Source organism: Carassius auratus, chromosome 4 (genome assembly GCF_003368295.1).
Source record: "Carassius auratus strain Wakin chromosome 4, ASM336829v1, whole genome shotgun sequence".
Taxonomy (NCBI): domain Eukaryota; kingdom Metazoa; phylum Chordata; class Actinopteri; order Cypriniformes; family Cyprinidae; genus Carassius; species Carassius auratus.
The window spans coordinates 2,343,306-2,365,936 of record NC_039246.1 but is presented as its reverse complement, the minus strand read 5'-3'; the positions used below and the strand labels follow the sequence as shown (position 1 = coordinate 2,365,936).

The window sequence follows — 22,631 nt, the reverse complement described above, 5'->3', positions numbered from 1 at the left end:
CGCCACCTATACATGTTCAACGGTGTGCGCCTCGAGCTACGTTTCATGTACATGTATGAAAATCGGTATACACATGTAACTCTCCAATACCTACAAAAAAGTCTCTTGGAGCAAAATCCGAAACCCAACAGGAAGTCGGTTATTTCTAATATTATGAGCAAATTTTGTGTCATTTTTGTCATTTCCATGCGTTGTATTTTAACGAACTCCTCCTAGAGATTCATTAAGATAAACACCAAATTTGGTATGCCTAATCTAAAGGCCTTTGCGATGTTAAATTGCGAAGCTTTTGAGTTTTCGTTGAAGGGCCTGTGTGTGGCGGCCTGGCCAATTTCGATGATTCGCCATGAAACAGGAAGTTGCTATAACTAAGACATACAATGACCAATCTGCCCCAAACTTCACATGTTTGATGAGACTCCTGACCTGAACAGTTTGACACGACCATATTCAGTTATAGTCATAGCGCCACCTATTGGCAACAGGAAGTGAAATATTTTACGCTGTGACAAAATACTCCTAGAAAGTTTTGACATCAATGTCTTTTTTGTGGTCAGTCTAATCTAAAGGCCTGTGTGATGTTAAATTGTGAAGATCTTGAGTTTTCGTTAAAGGGCGTGTCCATGGCGCCGTGACAAAGTTCGATGTCTTGCCATGGGAATAAAATATGTTATAACTCAGACATAAAATGTCAGATCCTCGCCAAACTTCACTTGTTCGATCAGAGTCCTGACCTGAACACATCTGAAGGACAATATTCCATCGGGTGTGGCAAAATGGTTCCATAGCGCCACCTATACACTTTCAACAGAGTGCGCCTCGAGCTATGTTTCACGTGCATGTACGAAAATCGGTACAAACATGTAACACACCAATACCTACAAAAAAGACTCTTGGTAAGAAATCCGAATCCCAACAGGAAGTCGGTTATTTTGAATTGTCCCTGCAAAATTGGTGTTGTTTTTGCCATATTCAGGGGTTGTACTTTAACGAACTTCTCCTAGAGATTTATTCATATCAACACCAAACTTGGTCAGTTAAATATAAAGGCCTTTGTGATGTTAAATTGAGAAGATCTTTAAGTTTCGTTAAAAGGCGTGTCCATGGTGGCCTGACAAATTTTGATGTTTCGCCATGAAAAAGGAAGTTGCTGTAACTCAGACATACAATGTCCAATCTGCCCCAAACTTCACATGTTAGATAAGACTTCTGCCCTTAATAGATCTACATGCCCATATTTAGTTATATTCATAGCGCCACCTGCTGGCAACAGGAAGTGACATATTTTACGTTGAGACAAACTACTCCTAGAGATATTTTGACATTAATTTATTTTTTTGTGGTCAGTCTAATCTAAAGGCCTGTGCAATGTTAAATTGTGGAGATCTTGAGTTTTTGTTATAGGGTGTGTCTATGGCGCCACGATAAAATTTGATGTCTCGCAAGAGTCCTGGCCTGAACACACCTGAAGGCCAATATTCCATTATAATAATAGCGCCACCTGCTGGCAACAGGATGATTGGCACATATATGGAATAAACTTTGATATATTCCACTTATATTTATGACTTTAAATGCATATTTCTCACCGTTCATCTTTTTAATAAAGCCACTCACTGGCGGTGAGCCCGGGTGCGAGGGCCCATTCATCGCTGCTTGCAGCTTTAATTATTATTATTATTCCGCTTCTTCTTCTCCCGAATGAATCGCATTTTTGAGGGCTTAAACATGCTCAAACAGTCATGAAACTTTGCACACGCGTAAAACCTGGTGAAAATTTTAGTCTGATATAGGATTCAGAAGAGGGTGTGGCAAAATGGCTTGACAGCGCCACCTATACTAAGAAAATCAACAGCCTTCCAGCTATGTTTCACGTACATGCACGAAAATTGGCACACATATGTAACACCAGAGATGTATAAAGTACTAGAGACCCAGACTTGAGTAAAAGTACAAGTGCTCTATCAAAAAAGTGACTTGAGTAGAAGTTGAAGTGCTCTTTAAGCACCACACTTAAGTAGAAGTACTAAAGTATTCAAAAAATTTTGTACTTAAGTATTGCAAGTAGTCTATTTTAAAATTTACTACTCAAGTACTGAAAGTAAAAGTACAAGTATTGTGTTATGTAGTTATTAAAGAAAGTAGTAAAAAGTTTGAACATATTGTTTTTACCATTTCAAATGATTAACCTAAAGGACAATCACAATTCCTTTGACTAACTTTTTGAAAACAAAAAAACGGTTACAGAGTTAGTTCGCCCAATTTGCAAAATTATGTCATTAATAACTTACCCTCATGTTGTTTCAAACCCGTAAGACCTCCGTTTATTTTTGGAACACAGTTTAAGATATTTTAGATTTAGTCTGAGAGCTCTCAGTCCCTCCATTGAAGCTGTGTGTACCGTATACTGTCCATGTCCAGAAAGGTGAGAAAAACATCATCAAAGTAGTCCATGTGACAATAAAGGGTCAGTTGGAATGCATCGAAAATACATTTTGGTCCAAAAATAGCAAAAACTATGACTTTATTCAGCATTGTCTTCTCTTCCGTTTCTGTTGTAAGACCGTTGAAAACAAAGCAGTTTGTGATATCCGGTTCGCGAACGAATCATTCGATGTAACCGGATCTTTTTTGAAACAGTTCACCAAATCGAACTGAATCGTTTTAAACGGTTCGCATCTCCAATACGCATTAATCCACAAATGACTTAAGCTGTTAACTTGTTTAATGTGTCTGACACTCCCTCTGAGTTAAAACAAACCAATATCCCGGAGTAATTCATTTACTCAAACAGTACACTGACTGAACTGATGTGAAGAGAGAACTGAAGATGAACATCGAGCCGAGCCAGATAACAAACAACAGACTCGTTCACGAGTCAAGAACCGTTTCTGTCAGACGCGTCCGATTCATGAACCGAATTCTGTGCTAATGTTATGAGCCCAGGTAAACCGAAGGCTTGGAGGCTTGCAGTCAATGCCAATGACGCCATTAGGCTACGTCGAGCGCAAAAGAATCGGTGAACTGTTTTCTTCAACTGGTTTATTGAATCGAACTGTCAGAAAGAACTACTGGTGATCCCAAAAACCTTGAGATTTCGTTGAAGGGCGTGTCCGTGGCGGCCTGGCGAATTTCGATGATTCGCCATGAAAAATGAAGTTGCTATAACTCAGACATACAATGTCCAATCTGCCCCAAACTTCACATGTTTGATGAGACTCTGAACCTGAACAGATTGACATGCCCATATTCAGTTATAGTCAACAGGATGTGACATATTTTACACTGCAACAAACTACTCCTAGAAATTTTATGACATCAATGTCTTTTTTGTGGTCAGTCTAATCTAAAGCTTGTGAAGATCTTGAGTTTTCGTTAAAAGGCGTGTACATGGCGCAATGACGAAGTTCGATGTCTCGCCATTGGAATAAAAGATGTTATAAATCAGGCATAAAATGTCCGATCTTCCCCAAACTTCACATGTCTGATAAGAGTCATGGCCTGAACACATCTGAAGGCAAATGGGGTGTGGCAAAATGGCTCGATAGCGCCACCTATACACTTTCAACGGAGTGCGCCTCGAGCTATGTTTCACGTACATGTACAAATATCGGTACACACATGTAACACAACAATACCTACAAAAAACTCTATTGTTACGAAATCTGAAACCCAACAGGAAGTCAGTTATTTAAAATTTTCTCTGCAAAATTGGCGTTGTTTTTATAATTTTCAGGGGTTGTAATTTAACAAACTCCTCCTAGAGATTTATTCAGATCAACACCAAACTTGGTCAGTTAAATCTAAAGGCCTTTGCGATGTTAAATTGCGAAGATCTTGAGGTTTCGTTAAAGGGCGTGTCCATGGCAGCCTGACAAATTTCGATGTTTCGCCATGAAAAAGGAAGTTGCTTTAACTCAGACATACAATGTCCAATCTGCCCCAAACTTCACATGTTAGATAAGACTTCTGTCCTTAACAGATCTACATGCCCATATTCAGTTATAGTCATAGCACCACCTGCTGGCAACAGGAAGTGACATGTTATACGCTGCGACAAACTACTCCTAAAAATCTTTTGACACTAATGTATTTTTTGTGGTCAGTCTAATCTAAAGGCCTGTGCAATGTTAAATATTGGAGATCTTGAGTTTTTGTTAAAGGGCGTGTCCACAACGCCATGAGAAAGTTTGATGTCTCGCCACAGCATGAGAAGTTGTTGTAACTCAGGCATAAAATGTTCAATCTTCCCCAAACTTCACATGTCCGATAATAATTCCTTACATTTATATAGCGCTTTTCTAGACACTCAAAGCGCTTACATGGTCAGGGGGTATCTCCTCATCCACCACCAGTGTGCAGCATCCACCTGGATGATGCGACGGCAGCCATAGTGCGCCAGAACGCCCACCACACACCAGCTTACTGGTGGAGAGGAGACGGAGTGATGAAGCCAATCAGCAGATATGGGGATTGTTAGGAGGCCATGATGGTCAGAGGCCAATGGGTGAATCTGGCCAGGATGCCGAGGTCACACCTCTACTCTTTTTCGAAAGACATCCTGGGATTTTTAATGACCACAGAGAGTCAGGACCTCGGTTTAACGTCTCATCCGAAGGACGGTGCTTGTTGACAGTATAGTGTCCCCATCACTACACCGGGGCGCTAGGACCCACACAGACCACAGGGTGAGCACCCCCTGCTGGCCTCACTAGCACCTCTTCCAGCAGCAACCTAGTTTTCTCAGGAGGTCTCCCATCCAGGTACTGACCAGGCTCAGCCCTGCTTAGCTTCAGATAAGAGTCCTGCCCTGAACACATCTGAAGGCCAATATTTCATTATAATGATTGTGCCACCTGCTGGCAAAAGGATGTTTGGCACATATATGGAATAAACTTTGATATATTCTACTTATATTTATGAGTTTAATGCATGTTTCTCACCATTCACCTATTTACTAAAGCCACTCGCTGCCGGTGAGCCCGGGTGAGAGTGCCCGTTCATCGCTGCTTGTAGCTTTAATCTTGATTTATATCTTTCCTGCTATGTGTGTTTTTCTGGTTCCTTGGTTATAATTAAAATCTCTTGATTAATGTACTCTTTGTCTCCTCATTCCAACATAGTATCACTGTGACAGTAAGTTCACGGAGTACCCAGATTTTGCATTTCTTAAGCACCAAATAAAAATGCCTTCAACAGAATTCTGGTTTACAAAATATGATGCTTTGTGTTTTATAGTGTGGATCATGGAGGAGAATCCTGGATTACAGCAGGACTACAGAAATGTACGTCTACAAATTCACACACACACACACACACACACAGCTGTAGTGATTGTTGTTGTGCTATAAATGTACCTGTTTGGATCCAGTGAGAGAAAACAGACCACTGAACACAAGAACACAGCAAACACTCAACTCATTCTGCCTGGGGAGAACAGAAAAGTGACAAACAGAGTCTCATTCCTATCCTGATCATCCAGACAGATTTGATATGTATTATCAGGTTTTGTGTAGAGAGTCTGTGTGGACCACTGATCTATAATAGAGAACTATATTGCTCATGAAATCATTAAAGTGAAGCCATATTGCTATTTCCCACTATTCCTAAACATTCCATTAAATTAATAGGAAATTGTCCAAATTTAATGAGAAAACTACCTAAAAAGGTCATCGTTTTTAAATCTGAAGTATTCGTTTACATTTACATTTACATTTATTCATTTAGCAAACGCTTTTATCCAAAGCGACTTACAGATGAAGACAGTGGAAGCAATCAAAAACAACAAAAAGAGCAATGATATATAAATGCTATAACAAGTCTCAGTTAGGTTAACACAGTTCACGTAGCATGGGATTTTAAATAATATAATAAATAAAAAGAAAACAGATAGAATAAAAAATAAAAAATAAAAGAATAGAGCAAGCTAGTTAGAGGTCTTTACACATACACACACACATACATATACAATTGCATAATAAATGAAAAGAAAATAGAATACAAAAAGATTAGAAAGGTAGTTAGATTTTTTAAAGAATAGAATTAGAATAGTGAGTGTTAAAGTTAGAGCGTCAAATAAAGATGGAAGAGATGGGTTTTAAGCCGATTCTTGAAGATGGCTAAGGACTCAGCTGCTCGGATTGAGTTGGGGAGTTCATTCCACCAGAAGGGAACATTTAATTTAAAAGTCCGTAAAAGTGACTTTGTGCTTCTTTGGGATGGCACAATCAAGCGACGTTCACTTGCAGAACGCAAGCTTCTAGAAGGCACATAAGTCTGAAGTAACAAATTTAGGTAAATGGGTGCAGAGCTAGTGGTAGTTTTGTAGGCAAACATCAATGCCTTGAATTTTATGCAAGCAGCTATTGGAAGCCAGTGCAAATTGATAAACAGAGGTGTGACGTGTATTCTTTTTGGCTCATTAAAAATTTATCTTGCTGCCGCATTCTGAATTAATTGTAAAGGTTTGATAGAATTGGCTGGAAGACCTGACAAGAGGGCATTGCAATAGTCCAGCCTGGACAGAACAAGAGCTTGAACAAGGAGTTGTGCAGCATGTTCCGAAAGAAAGGGCTTGATCTTCTTGATGTTGAATAAAGCAAATCTGCAGGATCGGACAGTTTTAGCAATGTGGTCTGAGAAAGTCAGCTGATCATCAATCATAACTCCAAGACTTCTAGCTGTTTTTGAAGGAGTTATGGTTGATGTGCTTAACTTGATGGTGAAGCTGTGATGGAACGATGGGTTTGCTGGAATCACAAGCAGTTCTGTCTTGGCAAGGTTGAGTTGAAGGTGATGTCCATCATCCTGGAAGAAATGTCTGTTAGACAAGCTGAGATGTGAATAGCTACCGTTGGATCATCAGGATGGAATGAGAGGTAGAGTTGAGTGTCATCAGCATAGCAGTGGTATGAAAAGCCATGTTTCTGGATGACAGAACCTAATGATGCCATGTAGACAGAGAAGAGAAGTGGTCCAAGAACTGAGTCCTGAGGCACCCCAGTAGTTAGACGTTGAGACTTGGACACCTCACCTCTCCAAGATACTTTGAAGGACCTATCTGATAGGTAAGACTCAAACCATTGAAGTGTGGTTCCTGAGATGCCATTTGCCAGTAGGGTTGATAGGAGGATCTGGTGGTTAACCGTGTCAAAAGCAGCGGACAGATCAAGCAGGATAAGTACTGAAGATTTGGATTCTGCTCTTGCCAGTCTTAGAGCTTCAACAACTGAGAGCAAGGCCGTCTCAGCTGAATGTCCACTTCTGAAGCCAGATTGGTTGCTGTCAAGGAGATTGTTGTGTGTGAGAAATGTAGAGACTTGTTTGAACACAGCTCATTCAAGTGTTTTTGCAATAAAAGGAAGAAGGGAAACTGGTCTGTAGTTCTCTAAAAGAGATGGGTTGAGGTTGGGTTTCTTAAGTAGTGGAGTTATACGTGCCTGTCTAAATGATGAGGGAAAACACCAGTGTGGAGGGAAGTGTTAATGATGTGAGTGAGTGCAGGTACAACTTCAGGAGAAATAGCTTGAAGGAGATGAGACGGAATAGGATCAAGCGGGCAAGTTGTAGGGTGATTAGAAAGGATGAGTTTTGAGACTTCTGCCTCAGAGAGTGAAGAGAAGGATGTAAATGAGTGTAAGTTCGCTGGTGATATGAGCTTGACTGATTGTGGTGTGGAAAATTGTGCACTAATGTGTTTAATTTTATTAATGAAAAATGTGGCAAAGTCGTCAGCTATTAGAGATGAAGCAGGAGGGGGAGGAGGAGGACAAAGAAGTGAGGAAAATGTTTTAAAAAGCATGCGAGAGTTAGATGAAATGTTAATTATGTTATGGTAGTATGTCATTTTAGCAGAGGAGACATTAGCAAAGAAAGAAGATAGGAGTGACTGATACACAATAAGGTCAGTAGTATTTTTGGACTTGTGCCACACCCTTTCAGAAGCTCTAAGCTTAGAACGGTGTTCGCATAGAACATCAGATAACCAAGGGGCAGAAGGGGTGTTATGGGCTGGCCTGGAAGATAAGGGGCAAAAGTAGTAAGTATACTATACTACCTGTCATGATGATTTATGACTTTGACCTTTGACCTTTTGACAGGCTGAACTTCCGGTGACCTTATGATGGATGGGCGGAACTTTCCGACTTCAAGGGTTAACCTATGACCTTTCCACGCATCGATCATGCGGTTTTGACAGAAAGTTTTACCCTATTGACCTAGTTAGTTCTAAATCATGGTTTTGACGGCTAGTTTAACCGGTACATGAAAGACTCCCCACGCATCGATCATGTGGTTTTGACAGAAAGTTTTACCCTATTGACCTGTTAGTTCTAAATTAAAACGGTATATGAAAGACTCCCCAACCATCGATCATGTGGTTTTGACAGAAAGTTTTACCCTATCGACCGTTAGTTTGTTTGAAGTCTGTGCCAGTTGTTTGAAGTCTGTGTCAGATAGCTTGTTTGAAGTCACAGTTATACGGTTATGTGTGTGTGTGTGTGTGTGTGTGTGTGTGTGTATGGTTATACGGCTTCCCCCCCCTCCCATTACGTTCATGAGCGGTGTATAAATGGGGTCGGTGTGTTCTACATTTTATATATATATATATATATATATATATATATATATATATATATATATATATAAAACATCCTATAATTTATATATATAAAACAATTAAAGGTTGAAAAACATTTCAGTTATATAATTCATATAATCTAAAACACATTTTAATTATTTCATATTTATATATATAAAACATTATATAATTTATATAATCTAAAACACATTTTAATTATTTCACATTTATATATATAAAACATTATATAATTTATATAATCTAAAACACATTTTAATTATTTCACATTTATATATATAAAAAATATAATTTATATAATCTAAAACACATTTTAGTTATTTCACATATATATATATATATATATATATATATATATATATATATATATATATAAAACATTATATAATTTATATAATATACATAATCTAAAAACAATTGAACTAAGGTTGAAAAGCTTACTAAAGCAATCCACCTACCTTATTTAGACAGAAGCTTCAGCTTTGTGAGAAACGGGACTCCAGCTCCATCTGTCGGACTCTCTCTGAATGATAGCACACGGTTGATCCGCGCTCGTGCCCCAGGAGAGAGACAGAGAGAGCGCGCCTGCACTTTCAAAACACGTAGTTCTTTATATAATATACATATTCTAAGGTTGAAAAACATTCTGTTCTTTTAAAAAAGGTTATAAATGAAACCGTTATAAAAAAATATACTGAAACCGACTGTTTTCAGATAAAACGAGATCCATGTTTTCACATCACCTTCCTGACCCGCAAGTATTCACAGCGTCTTCGTTTGCACGCTACACTTCACTTTCTTCCGAATTTACTACAAAATCATAATATCTTCAAAGACATTGCTAATTAAAACTAACGTATCTCACGAAGGAGTACCATGTTTTTGACAGTTTTCTGACGGCTGCATCTGTGAATTACGGTGGGCGAGCGGCTAGCATCTCTTTGTACCCCTCTAATTTATGACGACATGCGCGACCCTGGTTCAGTTTCCCACCTTTTGAACAAGTTCATTCATAGAACAAGGATGACACCTAGCGGTCACTCAGCACCGATTTCTCTCACAGGCCCCTTATAAAGCTATTTAGACGTGTTACAAGCCATCACTTTGAAGCAGAAAAACTTTTTGGACGACTCTCCAAGACATTTGCTTTCCAAGACAATGGATCAAAGTGAGTATTTTATCATTTCATGTTATCTGATGGTAGTGATATTAATAAAAAAACAATTCATTGATCAAATTATGCTATCTTACAGTCTATGATGGTTTTAAACCATATTTCATGTCATTCCTGTAATTTTCTTCATGTTAAGCATGATATTAATAAAAACTATTCATTGATCAAATTATGCTATCTTACAGTCTATGATGGTTTTAAACCATATTTCATGACATTCCTGTAATTTTCTTCATGTTAAGCAGATTACACAGACATCTGCTGATAGTGATATTAATAAAAAAAATCATTGATCAAATTATGTTATGCTATCTTACAGTCTATGATGGTTTTAAACCATATTTCATGTCATTCCTGTAATTTTCTTCATGTTATGCAGATTACGTAGACATCTTTATGCCGCCTTAATATTTCATGTTAAGCAGATTACGCAGACATCTGTCGATAGTGATATTTAAAATAAAAAACTATTCATTGATCAAAGCCTGTTATGTTATTTTTACAGTCTATGACGTCTTTATGTCGTCTTAATATTTCATGTTAAGCAGATTACGCAGTCATATGCTGATAGAGATATTTTTAACAATATAAAGTATGTGTTATTTGACTTAATATCTCCGAGTCTAATGTTCCAATCACTGTTTGTATGAAAAAAAAAAAACTTTTATTTTGCAAATATCACCATATCCTGTTGAAAATACTTTTATTTTGCAAATATCACCATATCCTGTTGAAAATACTTTTATTTTGAAAATATGACGCCATCCTGTTGAAAATACTTTTATTTTGAAAACATGACGACATCCGTTTGACGCACGCTTAGTTTTGGCTGCTTCAATGCTATGTATAGGGATTTCAGAAAAAAACAATTCTGGTCCGTTAAATCTACGTTTTGCCACTCCGTTATCCGTTTGTCATCTATGAAGACGACATCGCGGAAGGTGTAAGCGTAACTAAGCGTAACTCAGAAAACCATTTTTCCCGTTTGCTAACTCTTCACAGTGAAACGACATATGAGGATATGATGGTGAAATGGCTCCCCCCGGTGAGTCTGGATGAAATGACGCCGTTATAGTGAAAATTGCGCCATCTGCGTTGATTTAATGTTACGACACAGTGTTATAGTGAAAATTGCGCCATCTGCTTGCGGTTTAATGTTATGACATCACAATTTCTTTGTCACAGTGTGTGTATGTGTGTGTGCTCCATTAAACTGTAAAATAAAAACCCTCTCCATGTGTTTGAAATCATAACACTTTTTATTTTTTATCACAGGTTCAAATATTGAGCACCAAGCCTTTGACGCTATTAATACACGTAAGTACGTATTAACTATTCTTTTTATAAACTAAAATGAACGTATTTTAATTTTGTATATTATTAATTTATTTATTTTTATTATTTTTTATTTTTTATCATAATTTTTTTATTTATTTTTTATTTTATTCACAGAGGCCGCGATTGATCCAGACAGCGCAGCCGATGGTAAGACAAGATCCGTCTCCATAATTTTTTATGAGAAATCAAAAGTAAAAAATTTTTTGTTTATGAGGAATCTAATTTTATTTTTTTAGATTTTATCCAATTCATCACACAACCCGCCTTTCAGACAGTTATCGATCTCACGCAAGATGGCGACGAAGATCCCACCGTCAACGTAACAGACAACATTCTACCCGACCCCGCTCCGGCCCACATCGAGAATCCAATAGGATCCTACGACGAATCACTCCCCGGACCCGCTGACGAACCAGCAAGAAAGAAGACTAGAAAAACGAATCGCCCCACCTCTCCGGTCAGTCCTGGACCGTGTGACGAACCACCAAGAAAGACTTATCGTTTTACTGCGGTGGTCCGACCTGAACCGAACGGCGAACTTCCGAGAAAGGCTTATCGTTTTCCCCCGACGATCAGTCCTGAGAGCTCTCCAGAGAGGAAAACTCTCTGTCTGACACCACCGAACAGCCCGGCGACCAGTCCTGAGACCGAGCTGTTTTATGGTAAGACTAACTACATTATTTGCATTTAAACCAGATGGTGTCAAACATTAAGATTTTTTATTTTTTTACACCCAACAGACTCGAGTAGAAGCCATAAGGATGACGTGACTACCTGGGGCATGTCTCAAATCGATGCCTGGGACCAGAGTTCTTGGACGAGCGAGCGTGACGAGGTGTCTACCACCAACGCGGGTCAAACGCCATATCCTTCTCCCTCACCGTCGTCGGAAGAAGTAGAAGTGGAAGAAGTGCCGGCGCCTCAGCCGGTTGACGAATCATTCGATGATCTGCCTCCGTTTCATAGCCCCATTAATTCGATTCAGTCATTCGGTCAAGTGTTTCGCGATGCGCAGGTTGACATAAACAACAAATACGTCGAACTCCGCGACGTACAAGATGATATTAACAACAAATTGATCGCGTTGGGCAACGAGTCTCGTATATAATCCATATATTTATATTTATATAATCCGATATTTCAAGTAATTCTTATATCTCACGTCTGCTATGATTGTTTAAATATTTCATGTATGCTTTTTATACTTTGTTTTACATATATAATCCGATATCTGCTTTTATACTCTGATTTGTCATATATGCTTTTGTATTCTGATTTTGTAATAGTTCATGTATGCTTTTTTATACTCTATGAAATGTGTAATAGTTCATGTATGCTTGTTTTAACTCTATGATTTTGTAATAGTACGTGTTTTGGTCTGAAATCTAAAAATGGACGGTTCAGACGACTTACGTCAATCCTCCACAGAACTGACGCCGGACGAGATCGAGATGCTAAGTTTACTTCCGGACTCTTTAGAACAGTATTTGTTTAATCAAGAATCCCCTCCTATTTTGGATCTTTTTGAATTAGCCGTAAATCCAAATATGAATTTGTTCGATCCTCTGCTTAGCCTAGACACCGACCCCGTTGTACAACACGGCGGTGTTTTAAACCCCCCACCGACGGTGTGTACCGAGGCTGATCCTGACAACACAGACCACCCCGCCGGTAATGATACTCCGCAAGCGTCCACATCAGGTAACGTCGACCCTACTACACAGACTCGATTAAGCCGTACAGACGTTGACAGGTTGATTCGTGAGGGTGGGGACGTTAACGGATATCATGTTTTACCGCGACCTCGTTTCAATAGCGTGACATTGAGAAGGACTACGAATCTGAGAGAGATTAACTCTACAGATTTGGCCTCTTACCACGCCCGCTTACACGACATGCTTACTGGAATTGTGAATTTCGCTAGGGAATTTGACACAAATTCTCCGGTGATCAATATCACATTGACGGCTCCCAGTTTACAGACGCCCGTTAGCGGGATTTTAACTCGCGGTAATAATTACGACGTGGATGGGTTTATGGATCAAATCGAAAAAGTTTTACAGAGCAACGACCGGTTACTATCTGACCAAACCGTAGAATTTGAAGCTTCCGTAGCCATGAACAGACAAGGCGGGGGTCGTCGGAAACTCACGGACTTGGCTGTGGATGAGGTGATCAAAAGGAAAAAGACGAGTTTATTTTGCCCGATCAATATTTCAAATAATTTGTGCTTCTCCATCTGTCTCGCCCGTTTTCTAAACCCCCAACACCCCGAGAGCGAGTTAGAAAAACTGGCTTCCGTCATCCAAAACAGCGTCGGCTTCTCCATCCAAGACCGAATCGGTCTCGGCGACATAGCCTCGTTCGAACGAGCGCTAGACATTAAAATCGTCGTATTTCACAGATCTAACGCCATGATCTTAGAAACCTACAAAAATTCAGATGAACCCCATCCAAAAACGGTCTTTCTGTATCTCCACGACGACCACTACTACATGATAACGAGTTTGAAGGCGTTCCTCGGTTCAGCATATGTGTGTCCATTTTGCTACAAATCTTACAGCAACCGCAGAGACCATCGATGTAAGCACGTCTGCAACATCTGTTTCGATGCGGATTGCTACAGGTTCCAAGCGAGAAACCTACATTGCCCCGATTGTTTGCGTTACTGTAAATCGGCTTATTGTTTCGAAATGCATAAAAAAAACCCGCCTCCCGGTCAGGAATACCCCGCCTGCGATATGATCAAATACTGCAAACTATGTAACCGACGTTACGACGTTAAACCGGGCAACCAGAAAACCAAACACATATGCGCCCCAGACAAATGTGTGCATTGTCGAGAGTCTCTGACGGACGATGGAGCACATCAATGCTTTATACAACCTCTAGAGCTTAAGGAACCGTGTGAAAAGTATATTTTTTATGACTTTGAATCGCGTTACGAAAACGGACGCCACGAGGCTAATTTTGTCTGTGCCATGACGTTCAAAGGTCAGAAATTTACCGCCTACGGCACGGACTGCATCGCTAAGCTAATCAAGCGCTTCAGACAGCCCCGATACAAAGGCTACTGCTTCATCGCTCATTACGCCTCCAGATTTGATGCCTTTCTAATTCTGGAGTATTTTTGCAAAGCGGGGATCGTGCTCGAGGTCATAATGCAAGGGTGCAAACTACTCCTGATGTACGACGACGCATTTGCCCAACGATACATCGATAGCTACTCATTTTTCCCATTCGCTCTCGCCAAAATGCCCGCTGCGTTAGACTTGACGACGACCGAAAAAGGCTATTTCCCCCATCTTTTCAACAGGGTGGAAAATGAGAACTACGTCGGACCGTACCCTGACAAAAAGTTCTACAACTACGAGAACATGTCGGATAAAGCCCAAGAAAAGTTTGACGCGTGGTACAGCACGGTCAAGGGTGAGCTCTTTAATTTCAGGAAAGAACTGTACGACTACGGCGTTAACGACGTCGTGTTATTGCGTGAAGGTTGCATGAAGTACAGGACGTCATTCCTACACTGCACCCAACTAGACCCTTTTGGGTTCACGACGATCGCCAGCTGCGCGATGGGGGTCTTCAAAACACATTATCTCGCCAGAAACATGCTAGCCCTGACGCATAACAAAGCGTACATCCACCAGAATAAGTCCTACTCGAGCGGTTCGATCCAATGGCTCGAGTATATAAAAAAGACTCGAAACGTGGACGTTCATCACGCCGTAAACCACGGCGAAGTATCGATCGGTAAGTACTTTTTAGACGGCTACTACGAGCAGGACGGCGTCAGGCACGGTTTAGAGTTCTCGGGCTGTGTTTTCCACGGACATTGCTGTCGCTTTGAACCCAATCAGACGCACCCCCTGTCCGGAGTACCCTACGGGGTTCTCAGGAACCAGTTTGACGATAAGATTGAAATTCTCCGGAACGCGTACGGTTTGCAAATTGAGGTTCTGTGGGAATGCGAATGGAATCGGATGAAAAAGACCGACCCCTCCGTGATAGAATTTATGGCCGATTATTCCGCCCCTGAGAGACTGAATCCGCGCGAAACGCTCTATGGAGGCCGCACCAACTCCTATAAGCTATACCACAAAGTGAGCGGCGATGAGAAAATAAGATATCTGGATTTCACCAGTCTGTACCCTTTCTGTCAGGCCAGGAAAAGCTACCCGATCGGACACCCCGAAATCATTTTCGCAGATTTCGAACCGATTGAAAATTATTACGGACTTATCAAAGCCACCGTGTACCCTCCCCGCAACTTACTCCATCCAGTCCTTCCTTTCCGTTCGAACGGGAAGCTGACGTTCGCGCTATGTAGAACCTGCGCTCAAGACCAAAACCAGACCTCGAGCTGTACCCACACGGACCAGGAAAGATCGCTCTCGGGCTGTTGGGTCAGTATCGAGCTTTTAAAAGCCATCGAGAAGGGTTATGTGATAGCCAAGATAGACGAGGTTTGGCATTTTCCACAACGGTCAGACGCTTTGTTTGCCGAATACGTAAAGACCTTCTTATGTTTGAAACAACAAGCTTCGGGCTACCCTCCGAACGTCGTCACGGATGCGGAGAAAGAGGCCTACATTCGTGACTATTTTGAAAAAGAGGGTATTCAACTCGACCCGGAAAAAATCAAGTACAACGCCGCCCAGAGGGCGATCACTAAACTAATTCTGAATAGTTTGTGGGGACGCTTCTCTTTAAGACCGAACTTACCTCAAACAATTCTGGTGCGCGAGCCCGAAGATTTCACCAGAATCGTTTTTGGCAACACCGACACCTTGACCTATTTCTCATTCGTCTCAGGCGACGTAGCTCTAGTCCAGCATAAACCCGACAAGGACGATGTTTGCAAGGTGCGCGACGTCAATGTTTTTGTAGGCGCTTTCACTACAGCGCACGCACGACTGGAATTGTACGAATTGATGGACAGACTAGGCGAACGACTGCTATACTCTGACACCGACAGCGTCATATTCGTGTCTAGGGACGGCGACTGGGAGCCTCCTCTGGGTGATCATTTAGGGGAGCTGACGAGCGAATTGGACCCCGACGACCACATAACGACCTTCTGTGCCAGTGGTCCCAAATCTTACGCGTTTGAGACGGTCAAAGGTAAAGTCGCCATGAAAGCTAAGGGCATAACTCTGAATGCAAAAAATTCCAAAGCTATCTGTCTCGAATCCCTGATCGGTCTGGTCGACAGCTATGTGACGTCTCACGATAGATCCAAATACATCCTGGCTCATACGGAAAACATTGTGAGGGATAAAAAGACTCTCACATTACAAAACAAATCAGTCGTTAAGAGGTTTAAGGTACGATAAACGTCGGCTTTTAAGCGATTATACCACGCTTCCTTACGGCTACTGATCAGATGGCGATGCACAGAGGTTCTCAGGATGTGTCCGATTTTGATTTCAGACTTCAACACCCTTTCAGCTGCGTTGTATCTGGACCGTCCAATTCCGGAAAGTCTTATTTTGTGAAACTTTTGTTGGAAAAAGGTTTGAATATCATTTCGAAGAAAATTGAAAACATTGTTTGGTTGTATGATTGTTGGCAAACTTTGTACGATGATTTACTTCAATTGTATGACATTAAATTTATACAAGGAATACCCCAGAGTCTGAATGATGATGATTTACTGCCTGTTACCACCGCCAACCTTCTCGTCGTCGACGATCTCATGGAACAAGCTAGCGCTAACGTCGAACTGCAGCGCGTGTTCACTCAATACTGTCACCATCGTAATCTCAGTTCTATTTACATAGTGCAAAATTTATTCGCGCAGGGAAAGTCGAGTCGAACCATCAGCTTAAACGCCAATTATATGATCCTGTTTAAAAATCCTCGGGACGTCCATCAAGTGGCGATGCTAGGTCGTCAAATGTACCCCGGAAACACGAAATACTTTATGGAGTGTTATCACGACGCGGTCGACCGACCTTTCGGATATCTAATGATAGACTATAAAGCGAAAACTCCGGAGCAGTACCGTCTCAGAACAGGATTGCTTTCAGACCGTCAAGTGGTTTATATCCCGAAAAAAAGAAGAACGTGATCACCATGTCCGCGAGGCTTTGTAAGCATCTGCCGGTGTTAAAAATGCTACATAAAGCCACCCCTAAACAACGACGCCTTATATTACAATCGGCGTCCGACGAATTCATTTTAGCGCTCTGCGAAGTGGCTCTAAACATCCTCTACGGGGTCATTCCGGTCAGCAGGCAACAGTACCAAAAACTGAAAAAGAGAAGAGCGGATATTAAATTTGTAGCCGATAAAAAAATCGGCATAGCGGCCAAGAAACGAGTCTTCAACCAGAAGGGAGGGTTCCTGCTACCGCTCCTCAGCGTCGCCGTGCCGTTTCTCACGAGCTTGATAGCGAAACGTTAGGATGGAGTACGCCGAAAAGATGTATTTAGTCCCTCACCATCAACTGGATAAGCTCAAGAGTGAAAATGCTCGTGAGAACATTCAACAGACCGTGGAGAGCGATTTGGACGCCGCCATAAGAAATATTTTACGCCGCGACGATTTGAATCCTTACGAAAAAGTCAAACTTTACAGCCAAACCCTGAACAGGTTTTTGACCGTCGTTAAACAAGGGGATCGTGAGAGCGGTGTTTTAACGCTTTCGTTACCCCATCTTGACCCCGGTCCTAAAGACGAATCGCCGACTGCCGCTAACGTCAAAGACGGTAAAGCCGAGGAGGCTGTCGTCGCCGAAGTTCTGAAGAACGTCCCGTCGAGAAGCGTGAAAAACAGCAGATACATATTAGACAAGATGTCTAAAGCTAAAGGACTAAGCTCGTGGAACGAATCCGGGGAGTTTGTGTTCAGGGGTAAAGCCGTACAAGGTTCGCACATGGTCGATTTGTTAAAAAATGTTACGGCTCCGCAAAACGTTAGGGATGAACGGAGACCTCCGGGATGGTCGGAGTTTCTACACGCCTTTGGCGAATTAAACATCCCTTTTTCTACGGTGCCGAACCAACAGGTCAGACGTACGATTAACTCTCTAAAGAGTAAACCCTTAGAACCCCCATCACCGTCTGTTAGACCTTATAAAAGAAAAAAAGGGAGGAGATATTCACCCCCCTCGGGTGGAGATTTTGAAGACTCGCCGTTTAAATCGCCGACTATCGACCTACGACAATGGCTGGAAATGTAACGACTCCTTAGATCGAGCATTCATTCATTTGTATCTTATGATTAAATAAATAAAAGACGATAAGAAATATAATGGTTTAAGCTTTTTTTATTTATACGTCAAACATGTCTGCACACAATGAACGCACGATAACATTTTATCATTACAAACATGCGGTCTCAATCTCTTCACAAAGAGGGACACCATTTTATCATTTTTAATATAATCATCGGTGTATAGTTTCATCACGTGGCTATAGTCGCGACCTCTGGCTAGATGATATAGAAAAAACACACAGTGCTGTCCGCAGGTATCCGATGAATAATCCTGGACGCGTCTGTCGGAGTATAATACGTCGACGTCGTTGACGTCTAGAAAGTTATTGATGCTGATTGGAAAGCGGGGGCTGTTGGGCGGATTGCCGAAGCTGTCGAAAAAACAAGCCGTCCCCTCTCGCGCTAAATAAACGGCTAGCCAATGCTCCCCCGGCGATCGAGAGGGGTGGGTATTAACGACGCAGAACGACGGTAAGATCCCCAACGGTTTTTTGGGTAGTTGATCGCTCGGCAGAACCCCGAGAAAATGAGTCCCGCACGCTATTTTATCCACGATAGCTGTGAGTTGTAGCGTGTTCATCTCTCAGTAGTGATCGATCAGTACCTGTCTGCGGTTAGACACTTCAATGAGGCTGTCGAATACGGCGTAGATTATTAAATTAACGGTATTCGGCAGAGCTTGTCTGAAACGAGCTTCTACTCTGATGTTCCCGGACTTGATGAGGGAAATGTGCTGACCGCAGTCCTCGTCCGGCGTCAGGTTAAATGCGTAGAGCGTGTATCCGTTCAGGAAATCATTCCTGCTGATACAGAGCGGTCGATCTTTAAGGTGTCTCCCGGTCGTCATCGCCAGCTGATAATATTCGCGCACCGCCAAACCGGCGTCGAAATTAGGTTGTAGGGGCTTGGCGGGAAATTGTTGACCGTCCACGTAGACCGCTAGGAATTCCAGATTGTAATGTTTGAACGCGAATGGATTTTTCTCGTAGGAACCGGTGAATGCGTCGTTATCGACCATACCGATAACGATAGACTTTGGCAGCGTTCCTAGAAACAGATTTTCTTGATTGGAAACGCGAGAGCCGGCGGGTATGGAGAACGATTTTAGACAGACCCTGTCGATGGGGTACTTGGCCGTGGTCGAGAGCAGCGTTTGGGGCGTGAGCCAGTCTCACCGGGGGTGATACGGAAACTTTTTTGACAAATAGGGACGCCGCCGCTATATGTAATTTGTAAGCCAAGTCGTCGGACCTCATCAGACAGAATTCATCCTTAGCCCGTATGAACCGTAATTTTTAAATCCAATCCATTAATTAAAAGTTTCTCTTGAAAGAATATATCGCTGTGTATGGGGGCTAGCAGTTCCACCTCGCTGCTTCGGCCGGTGTAGAGCGATCTCTTCGTTAACCCCTCGTTACGACCTGCGGGGTCATGTACATCCATGTGACCGGCCGTGTCTTTGTGAAACAGCCCGGCGCTGAAATACTTTCCAACGTATCTTTACCGTAGTTGAGCAGACTTTCGATGATTGCAGCGATACGGATGAGTTCCGGAGCTCTGAGATATCAGGCGGTCGCCGAGGGTTACGTCGACCTGTGAAAACATGGTAGCTGCCAGGTAATTTATCGGCCCCACCTTAGCCGGGTGAGCGATATCTGCTCCGTCAGGCCCCGTGATTTTCACCCGTAGATAGAGCATCGTGTTGTTAAGATCCAAATAATCGTCGCCGTTGCCGGCGATAAAAAACTCCAACGGTGCAGAGTACGATATGGCCGATAATGGGGCTACTTCTAAATAGCCGTTTTCTCAATAACGGTCTGCGTCAGCGGGACCGTAAATAGGTCCAACTCGGACTTGATGCACTCCCCCGACATGCGGTGCAATAACGCCATGTTAGAAGATGGTTTTTACGACTCTCTTGATCGACGCCTTTCGTCTAACAGCCGCCTTACGCTTTCTGCGTACGACCTGAGCGTTTCTTCGGTCCGAGTGTTGTTTTCTTCTTTCCCCACTGACCACGCCTCCTCACACCGGGTGGTTTAGACATCCTCTTACGGGCCATGACCATCAGACCGGATCCGTCTTGAGCTTTATCGTTATGAGACCGCGTCAATACGTTTGAGACGACGTCGGATACTATATTTTTGCGGCCGATTTTAGATGGGGTTTCGCGATGCTAAATCCTCTTTTTAACAGAGGTACAGCCATCCTGAACAGGCCTCTGAAAAGACCCCCTAACCCGCTCCGTACATAACCCCTCCCCCGGCATAGCCCGGCAAATCCCCGCCGGCCTGATTTCGGGTAGTAGCTGACGTAGTCGGCGGTCTCTCCGGGTCTATAATAAACCATTTTTCGGTTTAAAGTGTAGTTTTACGATGACTTTCCCGTAAGAAAATGGTACTCTGCGGTTTTGATCGTCCTTCAGCTCTATGGTGATGTCGGTGATGTGATCCTTGCTGATCGATGCGTAATGTGGGTTGTCGTATCTAGCAATGACCGAGTCGTTGCTTTACCCGATATATGTACGCATCTCAAAAGAGGAACGTAAGAATCGCCGACCGTTTGATATTGGATAATATCCGTGTAGACGTACATCGTGTAGAACCCCCCGTTGATATCGCATTGATGAGGGGCGTCCGCGACGGCGTTTACGGTAAATCTGGTTTTTTATGATAGTTTAAACCTCCTAGAGGTTTTAGCGTCGTTCCTAAATAGGTGGCTAGCCTCCCCTCGAAAACTTATCGAAATGTTGGGTTTCGCGGTCAGATTCACCTTGTTTTTGAATTCGTCGAGACTCAATACGGCCGCCGGTGCGGTAAGTTGATTTATAGCACGCAGGATTGTACGAATGTTTGCGTAGTACCCGCCACTTTATGTGTAATTTCGTAATTACAGAAAAACCGACATAAGAGCCTTTGGGAGTCTTGCTATCCGGGGGTTCCGGGACCGTTTGTAGGATGAAATGACCGTCTTCGTCATCAAAGTTGTACCAACTTCTAGGAATATTCGATTTCGGCGAGTCCGACTTCCCATCGTCCTTTCAAGTCTATAGCTTTTGCTACCTGGTCGTATAGGAGGATATGCGATTTTCAGGATAAACCAACGACGACGCATTGCACGGTAACGTGACGTAGAACCCGTGATCGTCCATGGCGATCCTTCGCTGGTATGATCTCATCCGTTAAACGACGGGGTGTTTTAAGTCCAGCAGAGTTTTTTTATCTATGTAACTATTAAATTTTGAAGGCCACCCTAGCCATTGTCACTAAAACGAGCGTAGATTTCCCTTGTTTTTTCTGGCCTAAAATCTTTTCCACCTTAAAAGATTTGTTTTTACTCACAATTATTTTTTGCAGCTCTTTTTCGTAAAAAACCCCCTCGATGACATCGCCGTCGTAATCGGTGAGTCTGTAGACCGGGGGTTGACGCGGAATACGCGAGGATACGGTGAAAAATTCCTCCGTGTAGTTCTGCTCATAACCTTTCGCGAACGGACCTCTCACTTTAGAAATCCTGACGACGTCGCCGACTTTGAAATTAAATACGGATCTCTCGGTCTTCTTTATATCGCCGTACAAGTTTTGAAACACTTGATCCTCGTTTACTTTACCGACGTCCACGGGTCTCATTCTGATACTTCGATGATAACTGGTATTGTACCCCTGCACGATGTCTTGTAAAACATCTATGTATCGACGGGAATTTGTAGCCGTTAAAAATCGCCACATACGACTTTTTAAGGTTCTGTTAAATCGTTCCACGACGCTGGCTTTCAAATCGGTAGCGGTAGCGAAATGATTAATGTCGTGCTTTTTCATCACATCTTGAAATTGTTTGTTAAAAAAATTCCTTTCCCTGATCCGTCTGCAATTTCTGAGGCACGCGGCCCTCTTCGAGGATAGACTCGAACGCTCTAGCGACCTCGAGACCGCTCTTATTCTTCAACACACGAACCCAGGCGTACTTGCTAAATACGTCTATGCACGTCAGCAGATATTTATGACCGTCGTTATCCTTAGCGTAGGCGATCATGTCGACGAGATCGGCCTGGAACTGAGTATCGACCCCGTACACGACCACTCTGTTTCGTTTGTATTTTATAGGCGCTGGTTTGTGTAATGTGTAAGCGTCCTCACCAGCCAGCCATTCTGAGACCTGTTTATCGCTTAGACGGACCCCGGTGTCTTTCAAGACGGCGTCTTTTAATCGTTTTTTACCGCCTAAAGAGCCCGGGTTGGAGGGCGTGTAATAAGCCTCTTTCATGAGCTCCGACATGGTGCCGTCGCAACCGTGGAAAAG

At 42.3% G+C, this 22,631-nt stretch overlaps 2 protein-coding genes across 2 annotated transcripts in view; both read left to right on the top strand.

Moving 5' to 3' along the window:
• LOC113066531 (gastrula zinc finger protein XlCGF57.1-like) overlaps positions 1–22,631 on the top strand; it is a 1,043,158-nt gene that overhangs the window by 539,160 nt on the left and 481,367 nt on the right. The gene's annotated exons all lie outside the window — the stretch shown is intronic.
• LOC113066975 (pollen-specific leucine-rich repeat extensin-like protein 2) lies at positions 10,635–15,080 on the top strand. The gene is made up of 5 exons (XM_026239144.1): positions 10,635–10,815; positions 11,046–11,087; positions 11,223–11,255; positions 11,345–11,770; positions 11,849–15,080. The coding sequence occupies exons 1-5, from the start codon at positions 10,803–10,805 to the stop codon at positions 12,214–12,216; spliced, it is 882 nt and encodes a 293-aa protein (XP_026094929.1). The 5' UTR covers positions 10,635–10,802; the 3' UTR covers positions 12,217–15,080.